General features: G+C 44.7%; 1 protein-coding gene across 1 annotated transcript in view; it reads right to left on the bottom strand.

Annotated features, from left to right (window-relative positions):
- Positions 1–19,414, bottom strand: part of wwox (WW domain containing oxidoreductase) — a 120,860-nt gene that overhangs the window by 81,574 nt on the left and 19,872 nt on the right. Inside the window, exon 6 of the mRNA XM_037255445.1 lies at positions 1,095–1,183. Coding sequence (XP_037111340.1) covers positions 1,095–1,183 — 89 coding nt within the window. The remainder of the gene's footprint in view (positions 1–1,094; positions 1,184–19,414) is intronic.

Below are 19,414 nucleotides of genomic sequence, written 5' to 3' on the forward strand. Positions count from 1 at the left end.
TTCATTTGAAATGTATTGCTTATAAAAGTTACCACACTATAACCCGCTACTCTTTTACCTGCGATCCGGTTTATTTATGATTTTTTTTTTTTTTTTACTGACAAGCTTTAAGTCGCCAATAGATTTACCCATATAGTCTCGAGATATCTGACAAATGAAAGAGCCGAACACATTTCAGTAAAAACCAATGAAGCTCTCAGCGTATGTGTGAGGGCGGTTCGCAACTGCTTAAGGAGCACTTAAGAGCCAAAAGAAACTCAAACTGATTTTAATGAGCATAGGGAACGAGTGCCATAAATACAGCTCTCATTTAAACTTCCTAAATTGTGTGTGCAAAGGTTAACACTAATCTTGAAAACGTTCTAAATGGCGGATTATAACCTATTGCAGGTGGATCTAGTACATGGGGATTTATTGTGTGCGAGCAAAACAAAAAACAGATTACGTGGAAGGGTGGGATTATAGAAAAGTCAAAGCTTCATTATGACCAGGCCGAGGGTAAATTATAGGGGGGGGAACCCTCGCGAGGTTTGGCTCGCCCCCAAGACTCGTGTCCTGGATGGTCATACCCTGCCTCCGGGCTGCTGCAGGCGATGGCTGCTGTGCCTCTTCCCAAGGGCCTCCCCCCTCAAGATTAATGCCAACACACACACACACATATGTATATACATAAACACACACACGCATGCATGCTGCCACAAGAGACCTGCAGGTGGTTGAGCAGTATTGATGACAAAATACATGACCCCCGAAATAGCACCGATGCGACCGGGCAATGAGACACATGCTGACCACCACAGAATAAGAACCAGCAAGTCCAAGGTGCCAATGTCACTCTAAATAGACAAATATACACACGCTGACCCCTTAGTCCTTTTCTCCATCAGGAACAGCCTGGATGTCCTTTATATGTAAAAATGGTTCGACAACAAGGGTCGGCGAACTTTTGTGCTAGAGTGCACGTTTGATTCTTAAAAGGGACAGGTGGACCAGGTCATTTGTAGAAAAAGAAAATGTTAATGGAAGATTTTTGCTTCCAGTTGATCTTTCCAAAGACTTCAACCAAACGGAACCCAAATAGTTGTTGTACTCACAGCTTTTTGGCTTTAAAGGAGTCTGCAAACTCCCTGACACTGCGGAAAGAGGCCAGGTCGCACATCATGGCTTCCACTTGGGCTTTGTGCTGTGGGGACAACACACAAAAATCAAGCTTGGTTACTGGGATTATTGTAGAAAATGTACAAAAACAATATAAAATATTAAGAGAGAATGTAAAGAGATAATCTTTGAATTACTGAGTTTTGTTTGTTTGTAGGGCAGCACGTGGTCGACTGGTAAGCATGTCCGCGGTGGTGAGTTTGAGTCAGATTTTTGTTTTTGCAGAACGACACAAAAATTGGACCTCACTGGAGAGCAATCTTTAGAACAGGCCCACAGGCACCAAGTTGGTGCCCTATTTATGATCTGAACCATGTTAAGGTAGGGTAATGAAAAATATTTTAAAACGTTAAAGCTTTTTAATTCTTTACATTCTATTATATAAAGTCATTACAGTTATTTTACTGTTTTTAAACAGTGCAATATTTGATCGTGCAATTTTTCTCACTATAAAATGTGCCAAGGTGCCATTGTATTTAGTCAAAATAAAGCCTGCCAACCCTCCTCCTGATGAATGCTCCATGTGACTCATGCCCAAGAGAGACTCCGAGAACTCCCTAATGGCTTTTTCAGTTTGGCATGACCAGGAATCCTGGCTACCGTTATCCCTGCCATCCCTGATGATGACTGTCAGCTCACATTACGCTCCCAAAAAACATTCCGCGGCCCCCAGTGTATCTTATGGGAGCGTCTCCCTCGGCTCAGGGACTCCTGAGCAAGGACGCTCCGTGGAGCGATGAGTACAAGCCACAGTGAAGGGTTAAGAGAGCCCACTGATGGAAATGTGTTTCTTCAGGCATTTTACAGGCAACTTAACCGCCCTGGGATATATTTATACATGCAAACGCACACACACACACACACACACACACACACACACGCGCACACACACACACACACACACACACACACACACACACACACACACACACACAACAAACTCAATGTTGTGACTCAAGGGTAAAAACGCGCAATCACACCATTATCTATGCCTGAATTATTCTCTTGCTGCTACACTCTACCATTACATGGATGATATTACAAAGCATTAAAGTGCTGATTGTGGCCATTATAGATGGGATTATAAGGGCGCCCGCTTATATGATGTGCACACAGCAGTAATCACAGGTGAGGGGAGACAACTGTTTCACACTCAAAGACACTTTCGCACAGTTTAGAGGAGAAGAAATAGTCCGCTAAGTGTGTTCGCAGTTTGACGTGAGCTTCAATTGCGCATGAGAGAGAAATTTGGTGGAGAAATGAGGAATATTCAGGTTGAAACAAGGTCAGGGCACGCACCGATGGGATCATTAAGAGGTCAGCGTGAGAGGAAAGGTGACCAGCAGAGAAGATGAGTGCAGGTGCCGGCTTGACAAACTCATATGGAGAAAATGGAGGGTGAGAGATTGAGAGATAGGAGATAAGTAGGGGGTTGAAGTTGCGCCCACTGGAGCAAATCCAGCAGGGAGAAGGTGAGCAACCTGCCCCCCCCACCACCCCCTTCCTGTAGATTGAAGTCTTGCGAAGAAAATAAAGTTTATTGCCTGGAAAGAAGTGGGAAGGGGGGGCATGTAAAAAGCATTAAAGCCATGGAGGTGAACAATTAGACAGATGGCCAGGTTTTGGAAGGAGGAGGGAAAAATTGATAGAAAAAGATCAGGAGAATGCAATCTTTTTTTTATGAGGAGCCTGACAACTTCTGGCCTCTTCAAGGGCGAGGGGACAGTGAGTGGCAGTGGTTCACTCCAGTGTAAATCGCTGACTGTGCAGCGGCAGCAAGACCTGAATGACTTACGTAAGCGGGGTATACACATACTGATTGATATATTACTGAATATTTTTGCCAAGGCCTGGTTCACAGGTGTTACAAAAATATTATTTTGAGTGATTATGCTGTGTTAAGAGGGTTTTTCCATCCTCTTTCTCCAAAAACCATCAGGCTGTCAACAACCGTTAATACCATCAATCCATTCCGGCCCACAAAAAAAGCATCAATCAAAAATAATTTTAATAGCAAAAAATATCACTGTACAAATTTACCAAAAAGAAAAAACGAATGTATACTGTTTTTCACGTGCAATTGCTACATAAATTATGTGTAGTGGGACTGGGTGATATGACTGAAAAGTATATCATGATTTCATATTCATCGATAGATAGATATTGCATTTATTTATTTTTTACTAAAAAATAAAGCCCAGGATAAAACGGCTGAACTTAGGTAATTTCATTTTAACATATAATACTTTCTCTCCCCTCCGTGAGTCGTCACCTTATCGTGGTGGAGGGGTTTGCGTGCCCCTATGATCCTAGGAGCCATGTTGTCTGGGGCTTCATGCCCCTGGTAGGGTCACCCATGGCAAACGGGTCCTAGGTGAGGGGCCAGACAAAGCACGGCTCATCAGCCCCTTATGATGAAAAAAATTAATGGATCACGTTTTCCCTCGCCCGGACGCGGGTCACCGGGGCCCCCCTCTGGAGCCAGGCCTGGAGGCGGGGCTCGAAGGCGAGCGTCTGGTGGCCGGGCCTTCGCCCATGGGGCCCGGCCGGGCTCAGCCCGAAAAGGAAACGTGGGTCCCCCTTCCCATGGGCTCACCACCTGTGGGAGGGGCCAAAGGGGTTGGGTGCATTGCAAGCTGGGCGGCGGCCAAAGGCAGGGACCTTGGCGGTCTGATCCCCGGCTGCAGAAGCTGGCTCTTGGGACATGGAATGTCACCTCTCTGGCTGGAAAGGAGCCCGAGCTGGTGTGCGAGGCAGAAAAGTTCCGACTAGATATAGTCGGACTTGCCTCCACGCACAGTTTGGGTTCCGGTACAAGCCCTCTCGAGAGGGGCTGGACTCTCTTCCACTCTGGAGTTGCCCACGGTGAGAGGCGTCGAGCAGGTGTGGGTATACTTATTGCCCCCCGGCTGGGCGCCTGCACATTGGGGTTCACCCCGGTGAACGAGAGGGTAGCCTCCCTCCGCCTTCGGGTGGGGGACGGGTCCTGACTGTTGTTTGTGTCTATGCACCAAACGGCAGCTCAGAGTACCCACCCTTCTTGGAGTCCCTGGAGGAAGTGCTGGAGAGCGCTCCTTCTGGGGACTCCGTCGTTCTACTGGGTGACTTCAATGCTCACGTGGGCAATGACAGTGAGACCTGGAAGGGCGTGATTGGGAGGAACGGCCCCCCCGATCTGAACCCGAGCGGTGTTCTATTGTTGGACTTCTGTGCTCGACACGGATTTTCAATAATGAACACCATGTTCAAACATAAGGGTGTCCATGTGTGCACTTGGCACCAGGACACCCTAGGCCGCAGTTCGATGATCGACTTTGTAGTCGTGTCATCGGATTTGCGGCCGCATGTTTTGGACACTCGGGCGAAGAGAGGGGCGGAGCTGTCAACTGATCACCACCTGGTGGTGGGTTGGCTCCGATGGTGGGGGAAGATGCCGGTCCGACCTGGCAGACCCAAACGTTCTGTGAGGGTCTGCTGGGAACGTCTGGCGGAATCCCCTGTCAGGAAGAGCTTCAACTCCCACCTCCGGCAGAGCTTTTCCCACGTCCCGGGGGAGGCGGGGGACATTGAGTCCGAGTGGACCTTGTTCCGCGCCTCCATTGTTGAGGCGGCCGACCGGAGCTGTGGCCGTAAGGTCATTGGTGCCTGTCGTGGCGGCAATCCCCGAACCCGCTGGTGGACACCGGCGGTAAGGGATGCCGTCAAGCTGAAGAAGGAGTCCTATCGGGCCGTTTTGGCCTGCGGGACTCCGGAGGCAGCTGACAGGTACCGGGTGGCCAAGCGGAACGCGGCTTCGGCGGTTGCTGAGGCAAAAACCCGGGCGTGGGAGGAGTTCGGCGAGGCCATGGAGAATGACTTCCGGACGGCTTCGAGGAAATTCTGGTCCACCATCCGGCGTCTCAGGAGGGGGAAGCAGTGCAACGTCAACACTGTTTACAGTGGAGATGGCGTGCTGCTGACCTCGACTCGGGACGTCGTGTGTCGGTGGGGAGAATACTTCGAAGACCTCCTCAATTCCACCGACACGCCTTCCATTGTGGAAGCAGGGCCTGGGGACTCTGAGGCGGACTCTCCAATCTCTGGGGTTGAAGTCACTGAGGTAGTTAAAAAACTCCTCGGTGGCAAGGCCCCGGGGGTGGATGAGATCCGCCCGGATTTCTTAAGGGCTCTGGATGTTGTGGGGCTGTCATGGCTGACACGTCTCTACAGCATCGCGTGGACATCGGGGACAGTGCCTCTGGATTGGCAGACTGGGGTGGTGGTTCCCCTCTTTAAGAAGGGGGACCGGAGGGTGTGTTCCAATTACAGGGGAATTACACTCCTCAGCCTCCCTGGTAAGGTCTATTCAGGGGTGCTGGAGAGGAGGGTCCGTCGGGAGGTCGAACCTCGGATTCAGGAGGAACAGTGTGGCTTTCGTCCTGGCCGTGGAACAGTGGACCAGCTCTTCACCCTCAACAGGATCCTCGAGGGTGCATGGGAGTTCGCCCAACCAGTCCACATGTGTTTTGTGGACTTGGAGAAGGCGTTCGACCGTGTCCCTCGGGAGGTTCTGTGGGGGGTGCTTCGGGAGTACGGGGTACCGAGCCAACTGATAAGGGCGGTTCGGTCCCTGTATCACCGATGCCAGAGTGTGGTCCGCATTTCCGGCAGTAAGTCGGATTCGTTCCCAGTGAGGGTTGGACTCCGCCAAGGCTGCCCTTTGTCACCGATTCTGTTCATAATTTTTATGGACAGAATTTCTAGGTGCAGCCGAGGCGTTGAGGGTGTCCGGTTTGGGGACCTCAGCATCGCGTCTCTGCTTTTTGCAGACGACGTTGTGCTGTTGGCTTCTTCAGGCCGTGATCTCCAGCTCTCACTGGAGCGGTTCGCAGCCGAGTGTGAAGCGGTCGGGATGAGGGTCAGCACCTCCAAATCCGAGTCCATGGTCCTCGATCGGAAAAGGGTGGAATGCCCTCTCCGGATCGGGGATGAGATCCTGCCCCAAGTGGAGGAGTTTAAGTATCTTGGGGTCTTGTTCACGAGTGAGGGGAGGATGGAGCGTGAGATCGACAGGCGGATCGGTGCAGCGTCGGCAGTAATGCGGACTCTGTACCGGTCCGTCGTGGTAAAGAGAGAGCTGAGCCAAAAGGCAAAGCTCTCAATTTACCGGTCGATTTACGCTCCTACCCTCACCTATGGTCACGAGCTATGGGTCGTGACCGAAAGAACGAGATCCGGATACAAGCGGCCGAAATGAGTTTTCTCCGCAGGATGTCCGGGCTCTCCCTTAGAGATAGGGTGAGAAGTTCGGTCATCCGGGAGAGACTCGGAGTAGAGTCGCTACTCCTCCACGTTGAGAGGAGCCAGATGAGGTGGCTCGGGCATCTCATCAGGATGCCTCCTGGACGCCTCCCTGGGGAGGTGTTCCGGGCATGTCCCACCGGTAGGAGACCCCGGGGACGACCCAGGACGCGCTGGAGAGACTATGTCTCTCGGCTGGCCTGGGAACGCCTTGGGATCCCCCGGGATGAGCTAGATGAAGTAGCTGGGGAGAGGGAAGTCTGGGAGTCCCTCCTGAAGCTGCTGCCCCCGCGACCCGACCCCGGATAAGCGGAAGAAGATGGATGGATGGATGAATACTTTCTCTTTGACTTTTCTCTTTTACTTTTTTAATATGGATCTCTAAACTAACTATGGGTCTGGAATGTATACCCCTAAATACCTGTGTGTGTGTATGTGAGTGTGGAAGGGGGGGGGGGGGGTCTCTCCTGAAGAATGACACAGTGTTTGCTGACTAGATAGATGGCATAAGAGCAGAGGGGGATGGAAAGTGGGGGTAAAAACTAATACAATTATAACTGGGGCCATCCAATCCAATAAAATGAAGAGGTATTAGAGCAGGGGGAGACCCGTCCTGTTCAATAAGACACTGGACCACTCTGGCAAGTCTTAAAAAACACACGTGCACACTTAGTTGACCTCTTAAACAGCACGGCAGCCAACCCTAATGGACGCAAGCAAGTGGAACCGCCAAATAATACACTGCCTTAATGCACTCGGCTCAATCTCATCGCCTAATCCTCCGCGGGCACTCCCACTTCTAATTTAACCCCTGTTTCCATCTTGCGTCACCTCTTGGCCACCTTCAGAGATCACCTATGGAGGGCCAACACTTAAGAAATCAAATGCAGCCCTCCCTTTGCCTAAAACTCACAGTCAATGTTCCAGACTTGCTCGCGATATGAATGTATCTTCAATCAAGACAATTAAAAAAACTTTTTTATTATATAGTTTGAACTTTCATACTTTAAACATATTCAAACTTATTAAAGGACACTTATCAAACACACTTTTTAAAGCATTGCTCAGCACCAGTTGTCACTCACTCGCTGTCAAGAAATGGAAGCGTATCGTACAGCACCACTGCAAGGAACCGCAAAGAAACTCAGACAACACAGTTTTTAAAATAAGAGGCATAGCGTGCATGCTTCAAGATGTTTGCCAATCCTGGTTGAAGTTGAACATAAGACCCAAGTATTAAACATTGTGTACTTAAATCTCAAATTGATTAAAGCATATCATTTCGGACTAAAGGTTAAAGTATGTACATTGCCGAATCAGAGACAAGCTAACAGAAATCAGCATTTGTTAGCACATTCAAATAACTTCTCCACACATATACAGTACAAAGCAGCAACACGTACAAAGAGAGCATACAGACAATTCTACACTAGATGCCAAAAATGTTCAACCAATCATTTCCACTAACGAAAGTCTCCGCCATAAAACCCATCAACAACTAGTCCTCCATAATGCTCACCATAAAAGCAATCCACCATGCTACCCACCATAAAAAACATCAACCATTGTGTTGCCCACCATAAAAACGGCCAAATTGGTAAACCGTGCTGCTCACCATTAAAACCATCCACAACTAGGCCAATGTGTTGCCCACCATAAAAAAAATTGTCCACTAATCCCTGCCGTACTGCTCACCATAAAATCGGTCATTGTCCAAATACTTCTGAATCCAATGGTACAAAAACTAATTATCCTGCAGACCACACTTCAACTTGTTCCAAACTTTATGAAATGTTTTGTCGTCATTTAAATTAAACTGCTTCTGGTGCGGAGGTAAGGTGTTGTAGCGGCAGTGAAAGTGAACGAGCAGGAATGACAGCGTATGAAAAGGGCACCTTATAAAAGCAATTAGGGAAACGACTTTGAGACCCTCTCTTCTTGCTCCGTAGATTAGGAGAAAAGGAAAAAAGGCCTCGGAGGGAGGAACGCTGTCCACATCTCTCGTGACCTTGTCCGCGACACGCCACGCTAAATTGGTCATCAGCGCTTAAGACTGTATTTTAACATGGATGTGTATTTTTAGCCAAAAGAAGACGAAGGGAGGCGAGGGGAACTCATATATCAAGTTGTCACAATGATGACATTTATTCATAAATATTAAGCCGACTCCTCTACATCTGGTTCAGTCACACGTGCAGTCATAAAATACTACGTATAATGTACTGTTGCATATGGCCATAGTAATAGACACTCTTTTTGCCAATTACTAAATGGAACAAAACCAACACGCAAATACAAAATTCAATTTGTAAATGGCTGGAACGAATTATTGCATTTCAATGCCAATGATTTGTCGCAAGTCGAGGTACGATTGTGTGCTAGTGAAAAAGAATGCACATCTGTTTGAGGTCTGAAAACCGACCTACAACATATGACACTCAAGCGCCTAACACAGATAGATGCACATGACAAACACACACACACACACACACAATTAATAGGAAGGCAGGTCTCAAGTGAGGAAAAGAAAAGTGCTTGATCAGCACAAACAAGCAGAATATGCAATTTCCTTCGGTTAAGTCTGTATTAAATTGATTTCTTCTTTCTCCGACAAGAGCTGAGGTTTTTTTTTTCCCTCCGCCCCGCCCCGTCTTAATGAAAGCGGGATAATCAACAGGTTTTTTGTCCTCTCCCGTGAAATCAAGTTACAAATCAAGCAATTGCGGCACGGCCCGGATACAGCAAAGGTGAAGGAAGGACGCAGGGCGATTTTCCAGATGAGAAGCGTGGACGGCCTACCTCAGACGTGCTGATGCGCTAAAAAAAAAAAAAAAAAAAGAAAAAACAGGCATCGAGGGCACCCCTCACACGCACAAGCGCACGCACGCGCACATGCCGCAGACACATACGCACGCAGGGAATCCGGGCTCTGTTCAGAATTCTGTTTCAGAATCATTTTCGAGGCAGATCATTAAAATGATCATCAAACTTAGATATCATGGTACCCCTAAATCATATGACGTAGGCAAGGGAGGAAAGAAATGACAATTCAGCATTGTCATTTGTCTCGGAAACCTACTTCTGATTTGCCCAAAATGGCTCCTCCAAATCAAAACAGTTGACTTCCCTGTGTTTTATTTATTTATTTATTTCCATTTTTTCCATAAGACCTGTCATGACATGTCTACCAAAGCTACAACTGATAAAACTAGTGTCAGGGGCAATTTTATTCTGGCTATTCAATGGTCCCATTCATTTTTTTACCAGAAGATGCTCGTAAAAATCGTCAAGTTCAAAAACTTACTAAGACCCAAAAAAAGGCCATTCATTCATGGGAAAAAATAATAAACAGAGTGATTCCAATAATAATAATAAAACAAAAATAAAAAAAACTATAGTTTATTTTTAAAAGATGATCAGTGCCATCCATTGACGACTATTAACTTTTCCTCAAAATGCATACCAGCAACTTGCACTTACCGCTAGACTGTTAAAAAAGAAAAAAGTGTATCATATCATAACACTTAATGATGATGGATTTTTTTAACACTGATGCATTCATGCGCAAGCAGAATCTCAACATTATAGCCAGTCAAGGTGGGATTCATTTGAGTATTTTATATCCTGCGGCCACATTTAATTTAGTGTACAACAATGCATTGTAGTTTTATATACTCATTCTCGTTTATTTTCATTTTAATGACTTAAGAGAAGGAGGCCACGGATAAATGTGTTCACTTCTCTGTCGGAGTTGTCAAACTTTACATTTAATAAGTCGTAAAATCTGTGTTTCAAAATAGACACATGGATCTATAGAATAAACTATTTTGTATTTATATATTATATAAAGCTTCCTTTTTGGTGTAAGAATAACACTGAAGGACTAAAAATAGAATATATGACCCCCCAAAAAAGTCTGCCAAAAACAGCTTTTGTATATCATATGAGAACTCAAATTTGCCTTTAGAAGGAAGAGTGAGAGAGTGAGACAGGAGAAAAGGAAGAATGAGGCAAAAGATGAGGAATGAAAAGAAGGACAGGGCGGTCATAATAATTGCAGCGTTGACTTTTCCAATGCGAGCTGCGGGGGGACCTGAGGCAAATACTAGGTCCACACAAAGACGCTCATGACGGACACTTCATTAAGTACATCGGTACATTTGAGAGTATCAAACCCTGATGTTTGCATATTGAAAATATAGGGGGGTAATAATTATTTGAATAATCAATTCATTTGTTAGTTATTTCTTGATTAATCAATAAATGAGAGTTTAAAATAAAATCTATCCTTGGGTATTTTTTGCTGCTTTCCAGTATAACAGAAATCACAGAATATTTACAGCTGAGCGGCTGAAATTCAGAAGATTTTCACATTTTTAAGTTAAACATGGTTTGTAAACGATTAACCGATTATCAAAACAGTTGTCGATTAATTTAACAATTGTTTTGCTATTGATAAATCAATTAACAGTTGCGCATCAATAACAATATCTACGTATTGTTAGGCCCTTACAAAGCAGTAGAAAGGCCAGGAATGATCCTGTGGGTAGCACAGTCCGGGGATGCCCAAACACATTTAGAAGAAATGGAAAAATGGCATTTAAATTCATTTCAATGGGGAACGTTTGATTAAGATAAAATACATTTGAGTTAGCAGCAAGGTCACAGAACAGATTAAAGACATAAGTCAAGGTACGTCTGTACTTAACTTTCAGTACTTCCCTCCTTTTCCTCCTCACTCATCTCCCCCTCCGGACTTAGGCTTTTCTATCTCCAGCATATTCGCAGACAGTGCACATTTTGCGCCACGTCTTCGGTGTAACCGACACGCTTAACAAGCACCGCTTTAATGCAACTCCTATATGTTGCCGCCGTATTTTTGAAAGCAATCAGAATGAATGCTGGCAATTACGCATGTACAGAATATGCATACACAACTTATTATTCTTTGTGAACGTCACTCACAAACGGATTATTTGGCACTTAGGTTTAAACCACACTGCAAGTGCACAGTTGAAAAAATAGCTTTATCTAACTTTTTCTGTTTGTTATGTTGATAAAGGAAAAAGAAAAGACTTAATTGTCCAAGTGGAATTTTTTGTGATGTACCCTTTGGGCCTCACAATTGAGCCCCGAGGTATAAATAAGTGGATACTGTTTATGGTTGGAAAAGGTACATCATTGGTCCAAATGGGCAAAGGGGCCATTTTTGTACTTTTATGTTTTCATGCAAGCTTACAAACAAGTTCAAAAGTTCCAAACTCCTTGAGCCAGTGCATCTGCACAGCATCTTCAACTTGGCGTTTAAGACCGTCAGCAATAAAGCTACACTCATACGTTCTTTTTTTCTTAATGCGACAATAACGTAATTGCGTGGTTTAAACTCACTACTTCTCCGGAAACACTCGCGTCTTAGTGACTGCAGGGCTGCTGAATTACAGAACACACTCACATTTACATATGTGTACATCTCTTGTGTTGAACACACAGCCATGATCAATTCCACTGCGCTGATTTGGTTACCCAAAGCCCCCTTTTTGTCTCATCTTTATGAAAACACAAGCATAACTTAATTGAGTAAGAAAAGATTCTGGCAATTAAGAAGCATGGAGGCCTTTGATGTTTATAAGTGTATAAAAGGCCTTTTGATGAAGAAACGTTTGAGCATCCGCAGGCACTGCTGCGCATTTTGATTAAAGTCTCTTTTGTTTGGCAATATTATAAACTGCTTACCAGTTACTACTGTCACAATAGTTTAGCCTAGAAATATAATAGTTGGGGCCTTTATCCTTTTGTCTCGGAAAGAAAGTAACAAACTTGCAGGACCAACAAACAGAACAAGATCCGCTTAATCAATTAATCAATAGTCCTTTTTACACGGCTTGTTCAAAGTGAGAATAATCTGCCTTTTTTCCGCCTCGCTACTATGAACAGACACGGAATAGGAGGATCGAGCCATTCCGCCGATACACTTCTATCGCCATTGTCGCATTGAAAGCGGTGTCACTGTCAGAATCTGAATCGGAAGCATCTTTATTGGTCAAGTATGTTAGAAGTAAATTGAGTTACGACTTTGGTAACAGAACAAATTAATCTTGTAGGTCAAGGTACCGCCGTCGATCGATTTTTTGTTGTTGTTTTTAAAGAAGAAAACATGGGCACAAATATTTTACATATCGTCACACTAATAACATGACTGCCTAACTAAATATTTTTTGATAAAGTCAGATTTTGCAGAATATGACAATCTATAGTCCAAGTTGGACAGTTATGTTGTTGGTGTGATGATATGTATGCGCCTTGTACGATTTATTCAATCATCTGTAAACAATTTACTTGCAGTCAGATGAGTTGTTTTGGGATCATAACAGCTTCAAACTATCAATAATAGCATTTATAAATATTTGGTGGGGGGGTGTATATTACGTGTGGTTTTTCACAACACAAAGCAGGGTTCATACCACGCGAATAGCATAGGATTACTGTAGTTGGCCATAAACAAACAAACAAACACCCATGCCACAGAAAACATCCACTGTGAAAGTAAAACAAAGGTAAGATTTGTACAAGCAACAACTATTAGTAAATGCCACACACAAGCTGTATCTTCGGTTGTACTCCTCAACATTCTAGAACAATTTGTATAATAATATTCTGCTCATGTACGGCTAGCCCCTTGTCACTTGATAATAGCCAGAAAAAAAATCCTTCGTGAACAACGTAATAAATGCATCAAGTGACCTCTGCAAAGGTCCGGGTTCAGCGAGCCGCAGATAGTCGTCGAGGATGCAGCCTGCCGGAGAAGAAATGACGCCTTGTAAACAAATTGAGTTAATGCTCTAATTCATGCAGTCTGATTCAATTTTACAAGCTTCCAGGAGTCCTTGACGGGAGAGCAAAGGAATGAGAGCGGTGTGGACGCCTGGGTGTGGAAGCGCACCTCGTCCTCAGTCCATCCAGGCAGCCGCCACCCTGGTCCCATGTTGGCTTCACTGAAGAGGTAACCACATTAAAAATGTTGATCACCTGACAAAGCTGGCCACTGGCTTCTTCTTTTTTGTCGCCGGGCTAAATGTAATCAAATTGTGTAAATCGAGTTGGGGCAGTGTCTCAAATCTGAATCCTGGGACTAAGTGACATCATGTGCACCGGACCGACCTGCGTTGCATAAACTGATGCTAAGACGGATAACTAATAGAATGGAACCAATTAAGAGATCAACAAAAATGTTCATGGTAAGAAAACAGAGTGATTTCAATTAGGCAAAGTTGAGGGATGAGTGAATCTAGGCAAATTGTTGATGAAATTTGAATGACTGAGTAGCAGAGACAAAAGCAAAATAAGTCAAGAACAATACTTTTAGGATTCAAAATCAAGAGTATGAGGAGCTGAGACCAAGTCAGGAAAAGATTTTGAGGCGCGAAGATAAATCAAGATCAAAATGAGGTTGTATGATGAAGTTTTAAAGAGAGGAAAACCTAACTTCCCCGTGACCCGCGTGAGGATATGCAATTCAGAAGATGAATGAATGAATCAAAACTAACGAACAAAGAAGACTAAACCAATTTTTTATACTTTTGATCCTGTTTGGGGGTCATGACAGGGATCTCATCTGATTTAGAAAAGCAGAGTGACTCCAATTAGGCGAGATTGAGGAATGATCAAATCTCAGGATGAAATTTGAGTCAGCTTCCTCTAATGGGCAAATGGAAAACATCGTTTAGAACTGTAAAATCCCAGAATGAAGCCTCAGACTTTCATTTGGTCTTCAAGCCATAGCTGCATCGCCTCTGCTTGTTCCTTAATTCCATCAGGGTAATCCCACATTATTGCCTCCTAACAGTACCCTAAACGGGGAGGCAAAAGTTTGCTCCCCTCTATCAGCGTATTACTAGGAAACAACAGGCCCTCTCCTCATTAAGTTATAGATATAAATGCTCCAAAGCATGAAATTACCCCCGAGCCTCCCTTTCCAAATAACCTGGTTTGCAAACAAATGATCCGAGCACAAGCAGTAAAAGGCAGATTATTAAAATAATAGCAGGGATTTAAATTTGCATCCACTGAACAATTCAGCAAAGGACTTTGCAATTACTCCACCCCCTCCTTTTTCTCCTCTTGCTCCCGAGTTCATTCCGTCCTCCTAATGACGGACCCACTACCTGACATGTTATTGTGTGCATTTGTTTACACTCAGAAACTCAGGAAATAAGAGGTCAGTCTTGTTCCTGATTGTCACCAGGCACAATATCTTTGGGTCAGTCGAAGTATCTAAAATGGCATGATGGCTGCGTCTAATCAAACTTTATATTCTTAAGAATCCAAGACTAAGTCAAGATCAAGACTTTGAGGAGCTGAGACCAAGGTAAGAACAACCCTGTGGAGTCAAGACCAAGACTATAGGGAGTTGAGACAATTCAAAACTGAGACTTTGAGGAGTCGAGAAAAGTTGAAACCTAGACTTCAAGGAGCCAAGATCAAGACAAGAACAAGACTTTGAGGACCCAGGTACAAAATTAGACCAATACTTTGAGAGTTTTAAACTATGTTAAGACCAAGACGATGTTTGTACGATCATTATTTTAGAAATCTACACAATGTCTTTTTTTAGCAAGTCAAGACAGAGATTTTGAGGGGCCTAAAACAAGTCAAACCCAAGAATATGAAGAAACAGTCAAAACCAAGGAATTGAGAAAGAAACACCAAATGAAGACTTTGAAGACTGACTTGCGAGCTTAAGATCAGGGGATGCTTTAAGAATAATTGTCAATTTTTGTCTATGTGAAGCCCTTTGAGACTGCTTGTGATTTAGGGCTATACAAATAAACTTGACTTGACTTGACTTGCGATGAAAGACAGACCAAGTCTTGGACTGGTCCTTGGACAATCTCAGAACAACAGTGATTGAATCAGTCGGGTCTGGGAATCTCTTCACTACCAATGACTCTTCGATAATAAATATCTGGAATTCACATTGAGACAATAACATGTTGCCTGCCATGCTGGAAATAGGAAGCAATGAGAAATTGGTGAGAGCAAAAGAGGAAATGGATGAATGGATCCATCAATGGATGGTGGAGTTCTGCATTACCTGTGAGTTACTGCCTCAATTTGCATCTCAATCAGCTGATTTGGAAAACCCACCATTTTACCACTCGAACCACAGCCACTGCAAGTAATCAAGGAGATTTAATGGGGCCAGCAAGCCCATTGTGGGCACTCCCTTGGATGGGGGCTCACAGTTCATTCCCAACCATTGGTCTAGCTAAGGGCCCTCTGGGCCACATCTTAACATATGAGAATGACAGCACTTAAGTACGAGCGGAACAGAAAACAGACGAGCAGCGGGGCTGGACCATAAAAAGGAAGCAAAACAAAGCACCCAAGTGACGGTAATGGATGTGGCGGAATAAGTGTCTGCATTGGTGTTACACCAATTAAAGCCAGAGAGGAAAATATTTGAACTTGTAACCTTAGGCGTGAACATTTCATCTCACGCAAGTTGACGACGGCCCAGCGTTTCGAGCAGAGAATTTTCTCTAATACGTAACACAGACAGGCGCAAAGTGTGATTTGCAGATAGCAAATGATCCACCCGAGAGTTGCCTCTCTAGTTAGCGTCTCTTGTTGTTTCCCGTGGCTGAACCTTAGCTCGGGTGTTATTACCTCTACTCGGCCCTATTGATATGTGACTTATCCAGGATGTGTTTACTTCCTTGTTAACCCCCGGCAGATATAGCAGAAGAACCCAGAAGAAGAGCCAATCACAAGAAGAAAACCACTCATTGCAATCTAAGTGACACTTTGCTGGTATCCTCTCTAGAAGCACCCTGCACTATTGCATATATAGACAAAGAGCTCTCCAACAAAAACAAGACTGAAAGACAAACTTTGGTGGCATACAGAGATGCATCAAGTGAGCAGATCAAAAGCGGCCAAACAAAGGAGAAACAGGAAGACAACGGCGATGCTCAGGATCTCAAAGCTGACTTTTAGTTATCAGAATCAAATATTGGTGGTGAGGGGGGCGGGAGTAGTGTAGAACGCGGCTACATTAATCAAAGTGTTCACCTAGTGGGCAACCATATGGCAGATCAGCACGCCGACGGAGCAAACTTGCTGATCCTCTGTAACGGAGTGCAATTAATTCTGTTGGCTGTATTCATCTCTCGCTCACACACTTGAAGGAAAGCGAGTTTGAAAGAAGAACAGAAGAGGGCTTGTTATGACTCTACTCTTCCTCGCTTCCTCTGTTCACTTTGAAGCTGAGGAATCAAACCGCCGTGATGAATGAGGTGGACTCCAGGTATCTCCTGTGGCGATCACAGGGGAGATATTAGAAAGCGGAGAGAGCAAGAGGGGAACATTGCGATCGTGATGCTAGTTTAGTCGTACGCAGCTTGTTTGGATGAGCTTAAACTTGAGCTCCCCCGTTGTTCACTTGCTTTTGATGTTTACCTTCATGTCTAGTCTGATTGTTGTTTCTTCTGCCAAAGAGCTTATTCGTCTGTTTAGCCACCACTCCACTACAAGCGGTACTAAATTCTCTTCCTGCTTTGACTCTTTACATACAATATCCGACATTGCATTATTTTGCATTGACCCATAAAAATAACTGTCTTGAAAGAAGCGGCTTGCCCCAATAACTGGAAAAGACGAACGTAAAGGGGAGTGTGTTGAGATTTTTAGAAGCTATACGGCAGGTCAGACAATTTCGGCCACGTTGCTCGGTGTGAGCTCGGCCTTCGTGGGCTGGCCAGGTCTGGTAACTGGGCCTTAAGTTTGCCATCTGTGCTTTACAGTTTATGGTTAGTGGACATAATGACACACCATGTAATTATGAATGACAATCTTGGCAATTATGTATTTTATAGTCAAGCAGAGAAGGGGGTTCAGCTGGTGAGAAAAATGCCATAGCCTCCAACTTGACCACAAACAAACAGTGAAGGCCTCTTACGAGTTTATGTAAAATGAGTGTCTCCCAAGGCTCTTAACACCAGCTCATCGCCATTAACCGCAGCCGTAAAACTGACTCCCACAAATGAGTTGTGGATGTCCATCTCATCCACACAAACATGCTGCATTTGCCATCTCGCGCAAACAAAAACACATCCACACACAATTGTCCCACAGGCCTAGTCACTATACCACCCCTACCAATATCATAAATGAGTGGCAAACCTTCATTAGGGCAGCAAAGCCCCTCCGCCCCTCTAATCAGGGTGTTTGGCTTGTTCTCATTGGGACGGTGCTTTACGGCCCAAAAGGGGCTTTTGTTAATAAGGAGGCGTGCGCATCTCCATTTCCTGTCTGGCCAGGTCTGCAGTTCCTGTATTTGGTGCCTAATCACAATGCTTCTTAATGAGTTCTTTTCATTTTGGTCATGCATCAAACGGTGTGTGTAACAAAATCAACAAAAGCAGCTATATTAAATTCACTAAATAAGCATACTAATCGTGTTGGCACAATATTGCGATATGGTTTAACATGTCCCCACGAGAATTTAAGAGAATCTTGAGGTGAGTATACACTTGACCCCACTTTTATCATTGGGAACACACTCCAGACCAACGCACAATAGGTGAAAATCTATACAGGTGATCATATCTTTTTTTTATACATAGTTATAGTTTATTAATTTTATATAGTCTGTCTATGGTGTTTTATGCAAGTCAGCGTTTAGCTATTGAACTTTTTCATTGGATGAAATTTGATTTGCGTGAATATTTTGTTTACATATACAATGTTTTGTTTTTTATGCCTCAATTTTACAGTAAACTTCAACTGGGAGTGACAAACAAAAAGCTCGAAGCTTTTCTGGCAGAGAACAAATACTGTATTAATGTCCATGCAAACGTATTCACATTCTGCCCTCTGATCTCTCACTTCCTGATCTCTCCTTCCTTCTCTCAATCATCCCCTCTTCACTCCAAGGCCTAGTTGACAAGAACCTGGAGCACTGGCGTTTCCCCGCAGTACTCTGTGTTGCCCCATGTGTCAGGGTGGGAAGGTTTTACAGGGCACATCCATCAGTGTCACACGTCGGGATTTATGGGCGCCAGAGCCCGAACCCGATCGCTCGGAATCGGTCTCGCTGAACCCCTGGGCGGCTGTGGGGCATAATGGATGCCGGCGCCCCACCTCCTCCCCTCCTCCGATCTCCTTCTGCTCTCTCAGCCCATCTCCCCCTTCATTACCTCGCTTGGCTCCACTCTTGGTCATTCATTCAACACAGGAGATTTGGTTACCCAAATTAATGATGCAAACTCAACTGGAGGAAATATCCAAATGTTCACATAGCCGCATAAACTCAGACAAGACACCGGGTTCATCATTCATGACGGAAAAAAAAATATATATATATATACACGTATATAAAATTCATATATAAATAAAGGACCAAACCGATTTAACAATAATTTGCTTTAGTGGGTGACAAAGGGCGGACCAAATCTGGCGCTGGGTTCTTGAGTTTGACACCAATGTTCTACACCTTTCTACCTTACCCCACAAAAGCTGCTCTGTAAATAAAACACACACGCGCATAATCATGCCTGCTCATTTCTCAACTGAAACATATTAGCCAATATTACCCCACAGCTACCAAAGAGGTCCAGCCCCTAATAAAGGCTTTACGCTATAAAGGAAAAACAATGAGGCAACTCTGGAACCATTGAGCCTCCCAGAACACACACAAGACACACTCGCGGGGACTGAGCCCGGTCACAGGTCAGGTGGGCCTGGTGTGCTCCGTGGTTCAGACGAGCCCAGGCCGCTTGAACCCGTAATATGCTCCACTCTCCCCTGGCACCACTTGTTGGGGGTTTAGTGCAGGCGAAATTACACCTGTACTGCTGCCACAAGCACACTAAAACACACTGCCAGCTGGATGGCTGGAGACAACAGCAGGTAGAAATTATAATAGTAAAATACCGTAGAGGAATGACATTAAGTAGAGCACAGACTTTTGCCAATG

The sequence above is a fragment of the Syngnathus acus genome, chromosome 6 (assembly GCF_901709675.1).
Source record: "Syngnathus acus chromosome 6, fSynAcu1.2, whole genome shotgun sequence".
Classification (NCBI taxonomy): Eukaryota; Metazoa; Chordata; class Actinopteri; order Syngnathiformes; family Syngnathidae; genus Syngnathus; species Syngnathus acus.